Source organism: Hyaloscypha bicolor (assembly GCF_002865645.1).
Source record: "Hyaloscypha bicolor E unplaced genomic scaffold K444scaffold_61, whole genome shotgun sequence".
In the NCBI taxonomy this organism is placed as follows: Eukaryota; Fungi; Ascomycota; class Leotiomycetes; order Helotiales; family Hyaloscyphaceae; genus Hyaloscypha; species Hyaloscypha bicolor.
In genome coordinates this window covers 610,532-621,798 of record NW_020194563.1, presented here as the reverse complement: position 1 = coordinate 621,798, position 11,267 = coordinate 610,532, and the positions used below count along the sequence as shown (strand labels likewise).

Here is an 11,267-nt window from a genome sequence, read left to right as displayed (position 1 = left end):
AATAGTATTTATAGTATAAATAATAAGTATGAGAAATACGAATGAGTATACTATAATAGTAAATAGAGCAGCTATAAGTATAAGGCAATAATTGGTAAGAAGGTAAGCTAGTATAAGTAGGGAACGAGGAGGGCATATATAGATTGCCTCGTTCTATAAGTTCTTCTTATATATTGAATTGGATCCCCACATTTATTCGCTATTATGGCTTGATATTATTACCATAGGATGCCTAGCCAAATGGGATCAGAAGCCTCAATTTCTGCAGGGACCATGGCTTCGTGGTCCCTACTCCGTACCTTATTCTTTCTAGGATCATGAGTCTATAGTCCCTGGCGATTCCCTTTACCTTCCGGGACTAGCGGGACCATGAGTCCATGGTCCCTGCGATTCCAGTCTCGCTTTATTTTCAGACTCCATAGTACCCTCCCGATTTGCCATCGTCGTGGCCTATTTTCACAATTCAGCCTCGTGGCAGGCATGGCATTATCGTCCAATATGTCTACGTGGGATACCTTGATTGTCCCCCAATGGCCAGTGGAACATGCGGAACTGGTGTATGCTGATCTGGCAAATACTCTAGTTCAAAGCATCGTCTCCCCCAATCCATCTATGATTGCTCATGGGCCACACTGAATCGTATATCTCCAGCTTCTTTGGGGATAAGAATCCTGTATAACTTAACTGCAGAATGTGTTTGCCTCCCCCACATCGCTGCGTCGACGAAGCCGTCTTGATTAATCCTCTATACCATATCTCTGGCATTGCCTCAACTGAATTGGGTTCTCGAAAAAGTAAGGTCCTACCGGGTGGTTGAAATTGCATACTGCGGTACTAATACTCCACTTCAAACTGTCCATCCCTCCCTACCTGTCCGCATGAAAAGTCAGGGGCCAATGCACCGTGTCTCAATTGTGTGCCTCCAGCTGCTTTGGCGATGAGGATCTTGCATACAAGCCCCAGTGCCTCCCCCGTATTGCAGCATGATGAGTTGACGAAGCCATCTTGATTATTCAAGACGCCAGTATACCGTGCTACAAGCATGAGCTGCAGGTTCGATGAGCCACATCGATTGGTGAAGATACCAATTGCTGTAATCATGGCAGATGAGGAGATCGGCGTTATGGTCCTCTTATGAACTAAGAATTTCCCCCCAAATTTGATCATCTCCTTCCGAATCAAAACTCTTCGAGCAATTTGTAGAGCCTTTCACTTCTGTATACCTTGTCTGTTACTTATATAAAGCCTATTACCCATCTAAATCCTGCTGCCACCTCACAGAACAAGACAATGGCAGGACACTTTGAGAATGGTTCTCTACTAGTTCAACCCCTCTCAGACGCTCAAGCCTCGATCCTGGACTTCTTATTCCCAGGCTTCACCCGCATGTCTACCGCTGTCCAATGGTATCTCACTATTGACTTGAGCGTCTATGCTCCTCTGCTCTGTTTCTTTGGGTTGTTTGTGTTCGCTTGCGGACGTATTTGCAAGTACTTGTTAGGATTGCTTGAGACTTATTATAGTAACTCCCTCTATCCGAATAATAGAACGCACTTTCTAATAATTAGTAGCTTTAACTATTCATCTTCAATATCGTAAAGATACATATGATATGCTTATATTGTGGATATCTTCTCAGAGCTTCGCCCAGAATGCTCGCTCCTCCCTTGTTACTACCGACTTGGCCTCGTTATTGAACTACTCAAGAAATAATCCTTTAAACGGCGGAGATACAAATAAAAAGACTCTATATTATATACCCTGGAATAGACGCTTTTTCATGCGATATAAGGGCCGTCTGCTTGTATTCCGGCGTTAATATAAAGCTGGAGAGTTTAGTAGCCGAGAAGAGGCCTCCATTTCCTGCTTTGGCAGATCTTTGCAAATTCTTAGAGTACTGCTCTCTGAGTACCGTACCGAGTATGCAAACCTTATTCGGGACAAAACCTGTCTCTATAAGAACCAAGATAGCAAGTAGATAAGATCTGCTGTATCTAAAACAAGACGCACCTCGACCGTTATTCTTGATCAGGAGAAGAAAAAAGAGCTACTGGAAGATATTAGGGAGTTCCTTTACCCAGTATCCTAATAGTGGTATACCGATCGTAATATCCCCTACCGACGGGGTTACTTGTTATACGGACCTCCTGGAACTAGAAAATCGAGTTTGAGCTCGTCTATCGCTAGTAAATTTCGTTTGAATATCTATATCCTCAACCTTCCTACTATTAACGAAGCCTACCTGAAGAGCTTATTTAATAGGCTTCCAAGTCGCTGTATTATTCTTTTAGAAGATATTAATACGGTTAGTTCGAACCGAGACGTTAAAACCGAGGACTCTCGCCAAATCGTAACTGGCTCCCCCTCCCGAATAAGTAAATCTGTTAGTAGAAAGGTATCTTTATTCTCTCTCTTGAATATTATCGATGGTATAGGGTCACAAGAAGGTCGGATCTTGATAATGACTACTAATTATATTATATGCCTTGACAAAGCACTCATATGACCTAGCCATATAAACAAGAAGATCGAGCTCGGGCTTGCTAATAATAAAATAACGGCTGACCTCTTCTGTCTCGTCTTTAAGCCCGTAGAAGGCGACGTCGCTTTTCTAAAGAACGTTTAATCAGGAGAGAATAGAAAAGTCTATAAAGCTATAGTGAGTCAGAAGGAAAAGACTAGGAGAGTTGAGCGGTTGGCAAAAAGGTTTACTGGCAAGATACCGGAGTTAAAATTTAGTCTAGCTGAAATTTTCTCGTTTCTTCTGGAATACAGGAAATTACCAGAGCAAGCTATTAATAATGTAAAGCAACTTATCTCGAAGCCCATTGGAGCAAAGTCGAAGCCACCGAGGATATCCGAGGCCGCCAAGCCTAAAGATACTTAGTTAGTATATATCTAACGAAGTATAAACAAAACTTTGCTAACTATCTATTTAGGTAGGATAAGGAATCTTTAATAACGAAAGTCTTAACCGAGCCTTGTTTGCTAGCTCCAAGTCATATATTTCCGGTAAACCAAATATTAGTATAGATTATAACTAGTAAGTATATTTAATAGTTCTTGGAAATTCTCAAGTCCTTTAGTACCTAGCAGGGGCCTCTACCAAAATCGCCAGGTGCGAAACCTGGTACTCCAGAAGGTATCTAGCCTGAGATAGCTCCAGCTTCTAAGCTAGAGTTCAAGATAGTAAATAAAGTATATATCCCTAATAGTAATTAAACTCTGGCTAATAATCTATCCAGATAGGACAAGGAAAATTCTGAATATAAAATCCAGGAACCTTTAATAGCAAAAGTAAATACGCTAGATGGCTATGTATTTGTTATATGCATACGGATTAGTAAGTGGAATTACCTTTAAAGACGCTTCTATATTAATAAGCTTTTAGATAGGAATATAAAAGACCTAACCTTTTATGTTAATATTAAATCGGAAAACCTCCGAGATATTTTGAGGGAGGTATTAAAGGACGTTTATGGGATAAGTTTATTAGAAGAAAAGCCCAGGGTGAGTCCGATCTCGAATTAGAGGGATAGATAGCCACTAATCGGGTATAGGTTAAGTAATATCTCCTGTACTATTACCTTCCCGAACTCGAATTGCATTAAAGTACCCTTTAGGCGGATATAACGCCCAATAAGCATCTCGATTTATTAATCGACTATATAAAGAAGATCTATGCTCCCATGACCGAGCATCTCCGCCCGCTCTTCTAGTATGGCGAGATTACGTGGGATCTACTTTGGGCCCTCTTTAAGCCAAATACCTCGGTTTATATTACTTGTTTCGGTACCAAAAAGCTGCAATATATTATATATAATTCTTTTAAAGAGAAGATTAATAAGGCGAAAAAGAAGTATTTTAGTATAGACTGCCAATTTTTCGACTTTAATAGTAAAATATTTAGTAAGGCCTCTATTAAACTAGTTATTCCAAAATTCCGGGGGCCAAAGCAGATTAATACCTTACTAGCTTTCCCTCTCAAATACTATCTAGACGAGAAACAGGTCAAGTTTGACCTCATTAAATGTGGTCGAAAGTTTGTCTGCCTAATCGAGACTTACTATATTTATTATTATGGTAAAGCATTTCTGATATACCGAGGAGAACCGGCAAGGTTTTCCGTTAATAGTCGGGTTATAATTAATACCGATTTTTTCTGGAAGATAAATCCAAACTACTCTCGGCTATATACCGACCTAGCTAGGACGAGGCCACCCGGGAATAGCCTATTAGTAATATACGTCGGCGGGCCGCCGCCGCCGCCCCCAGGAAGTCGCGAGCAAGTCAAGAGTAATAGTATTAAACTGAATAATCTAATAGAGGGGGATTTCCTTATTTGCTATCTAATGGTATTCGGTTTTAGTTTTAGTAATAAGCTATAGGGTAAATCCCGCCCCCTTCTATTAAATATATATATCCTAACTAATTTATAATATATAGCGGAATTCGCTATTACCAATATCAAAGATATTAAATAGTTACCCTCGCCTTATACTTATCTATTAATATCTAATAAGTAAAGGGATATTATTATAGCTCTTATCGAGGCTCGCCTTAACCTAAGCCTAGAGTTTAATAACTTTGTTAAAGAAAAGGGGAAGGGTCTTAATATACTCTTATAGTACGGCTTCCTTTATACTAATTCTCTTTATAATAAACTAATATATAAAAGTGGCCTACCAGGAGTCGGGAAAACCTTTATAGCAGAAGCGGTATCTGAGTACCTAAAAAGGCCCCTCTATTCGGTAGGTTTTTCTTTCTTGTACCCTGCAAAGCATAAGCCTAATCGACCAGATCTCTATTAGGGAATTACTTCGTAATATAACGGAACTTGAAGACCGACTCTCTCGAATCTTCCAGATTACTAGCTATTGGAACGCCATTTTTCTTCTAGACGAAGCGGATATCTTTCTTAAGAGTTATTCGCTTAATAATTTAACTCGTAATGGCCTTGTCTCTATATTCCTCTGCAAATTGGAATACTATAAGGGAATACTATTCCTAACGACAAACCGGGTAGGGCAGTTTAATAAAGCGATTCTGAGCCGAATCTATCTCCTGTTAAGATATAAAGGCTTAACTCAAGTTATAAGGAGGCAAGTCTGGAGGAACTTCCTTTCTCGGGCAGCCACTTCTTCTGGAGATATAGATATTAAAGATGAGGAGCTAGAAGAATTAACTATACCCAAGTTAAACGGCCGGCAGGTAAGCTATCTTACCGGATCCCTAGCCTTCGTCTTACTAATATCCTTTTTAGATAAAGAATATCATGTCCGTAGCTCAGGCTTTCGCAAGAAAGGAGAGGAGCAAGATAGAATTTCTATATACAAAGAAGGCTTTAGAGGCGAATGAGAAGTTTTTCACGGAGTTTTATAGGAAAGAGGCTCTCAGGTCTATGTATTAATGTAAAGGATATATAGAGTTTGAAAATAGGCTCGGAAAGTCCGCTAAGTTGCAAATATGGGTCATTTCGTTCCACTGGGTCTCGATTACTTTCAGGTAACAAGGAATTGGAGTATGTACTGAATCCAATAACGTATTTCTTACCTTTCTGTCCTATATCTGGGTCTTGGTCATCTCCTGCGAGCTCGCGCCTCGTGGTTTGACCCATGCTTAAAAGTATGCGAGGGGTCTGGTTTGGTTGTAGCCGTGTTCCGATAGGAAGGGTGTGTACAGGCTCAGGGAAGTATGCCAGATTGCAAATATAGGCCATCTTTCGTTTCTCTGGGTTTTGTATTTGGTGATATTTCGGGAGGAATATATAGGCAGGCATTATACTATCCCTAATCAATTTTCTGCTTTGAGAAGACTGCAGGCCGTATAGGTGCAATATTAACCCGTATGTGACTTCCTAGGAATATTGAGGTCTCTGTCCTATTATATATATGAGTCTTCCTCCCTGAGTAAAATCTTTAAACGAGAGTCCTGCCTCTGCTCTGGTTCTAGCTGGCTTCTTCATCATGTGGTCTACCGGTTTCGGAGGTGATTATCTAGATTTGATAGGGTATTAGTACTTCAGACCGCTTACCCAGCCAAAATAGCGGTTTATTATCCTATTATAAGTGCCGTCTAAGTTTCGGGAAGAAGAATACTAATATATTATTAAAGTATTATATGCTACTTGGGGCTCGTTATTAATACTATTACTTACTAGTAATACAAATCAAAACCTATCCTAAAAATCCCGACTCTTTCTTATAAAGATATTACGATTATTTTTCTAATTATTTCTACTAATATTAAAGAGCTTTAATAAAGGATATAAAGTATATTAGATTATAATTTATCTTAGATCTTACTTGTAACTATAATAAGTTAATATAATATTTTTCGGAAGTTTTCCAAATTAATAAATACAAGAAAACTCAAAGTCCTCGAAAGTCCGGTTATTAATAAACGTCTTTAAGTCTGTATAGCTATTTCTTTGGTTAAGACTCCTATTACTATTATGGCTAATAATAATATTATATAGCCGAGTATTATCCTTCCTTGGCTTTTAGTACCCTTTAAGGATAAGAAGATAGATATAGTCGGGATATGCCAATGAGCAAAACGTCTCAAAACCGGAATAGTTACGGAACTATATTATAATTAGCTAGGTGCTATATATATCGAGCGGCGTAACTTCGAAATATTAGTAATATACTATATTAACGGAGGTACTTTATATATATCCGGAAGAATATATACTTTCTAAACTGAGATCTTATAAGATAAAGGTTTCTTGTCGGGATTCGTAATAGAGATATAGAGAGAATATCTTCTCAAGGCTAATAATAACAACTTTATTATACGTTAGCTAGTTATAAAGGGATAGAAGACCTGGGTTTAGTATAACCGGGAATACGAGATTAAGATAACTCTTGAGAATAATATTAAATTTCTCTATTAATATAATAGATAGGCGAGAAGTAATTAGAGAAGTAATTATACAAGTCTATTTATAGAAAGGCATATCTGGCAGTAAGTTAAAACTTTATAGGAATAATATAGTAAACTGACTATTATATAGGCAGTAACCTTGGTTTACTTATGTTTTATATCTCTCTATATTTACAAATTTTGCTATTATCCGTAACCCTTTGCTTCTTTAGTTATACTTTAATAGTACTTTATCCTTTAAAGATCGCATAAAGATATCTTTATATATTGCTTTCTTAATCTAGTAGCTAGTTACTAAAAATATTAAATTAATCGGGCTTTATAAGTATAATATTCGGGATCTCCGGTTTATACTAGTATCTATTTTCTTTACCTATTTCCATAATTATATTAAGGCCCAAGTACTTTTTACTCTGAGCGAGATATAATCTATCCTATTAATTAGGATATCTAGAATCTAATCTGTATTATAGATAAGCTAGGGAAGTCGATAGGATCTGCTAATGTTGCAATTTCGATAGAGGCAGAGAGCAAAGACTAAAGATTTAAGGTATTATAATTATTAATAAAGGAACGGAAAAGGTAGTAAATATTAGTTATTATTTTTGTATCTTTGATAGTATTATAGCTTTCACGGACTTTCTAATTTCTAGTATATGGTCAGAGGAATTGCGGAAAAGAGATATCTCAGTCCTCAAAAGTATTTTATCTGTACGTCTTCTGTGGCTATGGGTTCTTCGTATGGTTTGAGCAAGGCGGTTTGTTGGAAATTGGTGCCTAAGGCTACCAGTGGCAATTCAGCTATGCAGGGGCATTCAGCTATGCAGGGGCATTCAGCTGTGCAAGGGTGTTTAGCTATGCAGGGCATTTAGCTAAACATGGGTTTTCAGTGGTAATAGGGGCCATTTGGACATGTATAAGTATAGGCCTTAGATTACTGCAAAATGGACAGTCGTCTGAGAAGCATTGCACGTGACGTTTGCTTTGAATTCTCAACACGGTTGCCATGCGTACAAAGTCACGTGACAAAACAATCGCGTAAATTTGAAAAGGGGTAATTAGTTCAATTGTTCACTAGAACGATGCCCTAAGCGAGTACTAACAATTACGCTCTTTTGGCGTAAAAACCGTCACAGTTGGCTTCTCACACCCACGTTCCTCTCAGTAGACCCAAAAAAGGTCCCGCAAGTTGAGTGATAATTAATCGGTTTGCTGAGTCATGGCTCGCTTAGTCAATAGCTTATGCGCCTCACTGTGGCTGAGACGCACAATGTCCTCGTCAATCTAGCCGCAGCCTCAGCTAAAACTACATTAAGATCTATCGGTTCTATCCTCTTTATAATCTTTATGGCTCTCGAGCTTTACATCCCGCCTTGCATTAGCAGTTCTGCTCACCCTCTCCATCCCCCACCACTGGAGCAGCCCCTGAGAATCCAGATCGAAGGTCCACTAGCATCCATCCAAAAACTCCTTCCAGAGGTATCATGGCATACTGATACCGCATCCCTAGTGTTTCCGCAGCCGGCCGGCCCGGGGCTTGCAAGATTGGCGTATCAGAAAATATATGGGCAGGAAGTTCGTCTAGAGGTCGCTGGTGATATGGTTGTGCGGGATGAGTACTTGGGATGGGTGACAGGGGAAACACCACCATTGAGGCAAGTACGTATTTGTTGAGAATAGCCCTTTTACTCTACGGCTGACCATTTCTCTAACTAGGCACATTGACTACTATGGCGTCACATTCGACCACCTCGTCCCTGCCGACGATCCCGATCCAAAGGTATTACAGATCAATATTATCGAGATAGATAACGATGGGGGAGCATATACAAACGAGTACTTACCATTTGCAGTAGATCCGGCGGAATATATAGGGAAGAAGGTACTAGCCGTGCCAAGATACTGTTAGAAGAGGAAGGGGACACAAGATTGTAAAAGGGTAAATGGCTTAGTGGCTGAGAGGGATAGGGAAATGAAAGAGACCTAATGCTAGTAAGGAGGAGAAATTGGAACGGCAAATCAGGAGAGGGAAATTATCGCCTGTCTACCCTCTCCGCAGATACAATATGGGTCCATAATCCCCGGGACTCGGAATTACGATTTAGCCAGCTTAATAGGATTGAGTTCTCTTCGCAGGTCAAGATTCCTTAACGGGGTCCGAAATGGAGACCTTATATATGCTGAATATTAAAGGCATAATATATAGCCCTTGCCTCGAGAAGTGTAAGTGGAGTGATTATTATCTCTATCTTGCCCCGTGTGGTTTGGGCCAGTTCCCTGCAAGTTGAAAGTCATATTTGGTATATGTTTAGAGTGAAAAGAGGATGGGAATAGCTGAATATTGCAAAGGTAATACATATTGATAATAGTGAAGAAACTCTGTCCGCTCAGATTGGTCTCTAACTAGCCTAGTAGCCAGTATGTTCCAACTACTCTCCTTCTATACATGGTATATCTCAATAGAAAACAACTTTCTAGATCTGCCTTATTAAGATCGTCGGCGAGTTGATAGATTTTGTCGGTGGAGGCGTACAAGTACCCGTATTAGGGTAACCTTGGATTCTAGTCTGATGGCGGCGTATTGCAGGCCGTGGCGCCGCAGTTCCTGTTGATCGTATCCCCATCTCGGTAAGTTGGTATACAAGAACCCTTGTTTATGCAAGGTGAGGGGTTTCGAGTTCCCTTGACGTGACCGCAGCTGTAGTAGTCGGTATAGATGGTATACATCTTCTAATTTTTATTAGAGGAACTGCGTACCCATTATTTAGAGAAGGCTGGTTGCGGTAACTCACAATGTTTAGTCAGGAATGTTGAGGGGTCGGATATATCTTGCTGGTTGTCAGGTGACGTTTTTGAATTGTCCCTGATGCTTAAGCGACTTGAGAGTTAGGATTTTTTTTCAGGCTTTGAACAAAGAGGTGGGATATTCATAGCAAAAGATAGATTAAGAAAACTGAATAGGCAGGTGTTTGGATGAGCGGGGGATCTAAAAGGGTCCCAGGGTGATTCTTATCTTCTGTCGAAATGAGGCTCTCAAATCCTCCAAGAGACCCAATGCCTTTCACGTGTTTCTTTCTCGGCTGCGAGCCAATGGTGGTCGCGAGTGCTTGGCTGGCCGCCCAACCCAGAACTTATTCGAGCCGCATGCCGCCCTGAAAGACTGTATAGTATGCGGGTGCAACGCTCTCTGACTCATTCAATTCTCTCCTGAGAAAGTATGACCAGGGCTAGGAAGACTAGCAGTGTCCCACCACAACATTATTCACAGAATTGATTGGCAGCGATACACTATGCAATATAAGAAATGTGGGCCAACGCCCCGCATCAATACCATGCGTTTATCGTACATGGCGATGTATCCTGTCTGATCCAATCGTAATGATAACAAAACCTCAAAGTCCTGATTTAATCTTGGCACGCCTTACTTTACTCCGTGTTAGAGCCGCAGTTTACACAAAAAAGGGAAGAAGGATGAACTAACCCCTCCTAAAAAGGCAGCCTCTGCCCAGCTGACGTATAGGAACCGTTAAACTTGCACGGCGAGAGAGAGATACCGGCCAGGTCGCTGGTTGCACCTACCTGCGCCTTGGGCTGGTTTGTTGGCTACGAAGTACCCTTCAACTCGCCCCAAGAAGCCAAGAGCCACCCTTGCAAGGCGGTGAGACGCTTGGACTAACCAAAAATACAGGATAAGTCGTCGCCCCATAAATTTCCTCTATAATAGAGATGGCAGAACGCTTCTCTTTATCCAAACCATCCAGTCCTAACTCTATACTCCAATGGCACCCTGTCCCTCTAATCGTGAACTACCTCTGTACGCTAGATCTTGCGGCCCATAACGTAGCTTAGTAATCGTAGGGGGCTTTCATCCCGTACCCGCGCTAGCTCCGATCGCTGCTGCTGAACGGGCCAGCCTGGAACTATTATCAGTTTCTAGAGGGCCGTTTTAGACCCCTAGAGGTAATTAGCCAGTTGCCAGCATTCGTTGGATCGCTGGCCTCTAGGGGGCCAATTTTGACCACCCATACAAAATACAGTATAACTCCTTTATCGGTCCACCGGTAACGCGTAGCACCGTTACGTAAGTCATGGAATGCTAATTGCGTAAAGTGGTGGTTGATTAAGGAGAGGAGAGGTTAATAATACCGTAGTATTATCGACCAACCCCAAGAACTAACTAAGCCTAATCAGGATTAGCAATAAGGGGTCTGAGCGCGCTTACTCACTCTGTTACATAATAAATCACGTAACCACTGCAACTATAGTACAGTTATACTAGTATCGTTATTAGTTACACATATGATCTCTGTCTTATTACATAATGTTGCATTAAATGCGGTTGTATTGTAATATAATCAGATATGGTAGGAAGAGAGGTG

The 11,267-nt window shown here is 40.5% G+C and overlaps 3 protein-coding genes across 3 annotated transcripts; all 3 read left to right on the top strand.

Moving 5' to 3' along the window:
- Positions 1 to 1,290: 1,290 nt before the first annotated feature.
- Positions 1,291 to 1,672, top strand: K444DRAFT_513049 (uncharacterized protein; the record flags this gene model as incomplete). Its single annotated transcript, XM_024873504.1, has 2 exons — positions 1,291 to 1,522; positions 1,572 to 1,672. Coding segments are annotated over 2 exons (333 nt in total), but the record flags the coding sequence as incomplete, so codon positions are not given.
- Positions 1,673 to 4,712: 3,040 nt separating this feature from the next.
- On the top strand, positions 4,713 to 5,386 carry K444DRAFT_503323 (uncharacterized protein; the record flags this gene model as incomplete). The annotated part of the gene is made up of 3 exons (XM_024873370.1): positions 4,713 to 4,751; positions 4,801 to 5,211; positions 5,264 to 5,386. Coding segments are annotated over 3 exons (573 nt in total), but the record flags the coding sequence as incomplete, so codon positions are not given.
- Positions 5,387 to 8,235: 2,849 nt separating this feature from the next.
- Positions 8,236 to 8,797, top strand: K444DRAFT_643133 (uncharacterized protein; the record flags this gene model as incomplete). Its single annotated transcript, XM_024884826.1, has 2 exons — positions 8,236 to 8,504; positions 8,605 to 8,797. The coding sequence occupies 2 exons, from the start codon at positions 8,236 to 8,238 to the stop codon at positions 8,795 to 8,797; spliced, it is 462 nt and encodes a 153-aa protein (XP_024737096.1).
- Between the last annotated feature and the right edge of the window lie 2,470 nt (positions 8,798 to 11,267).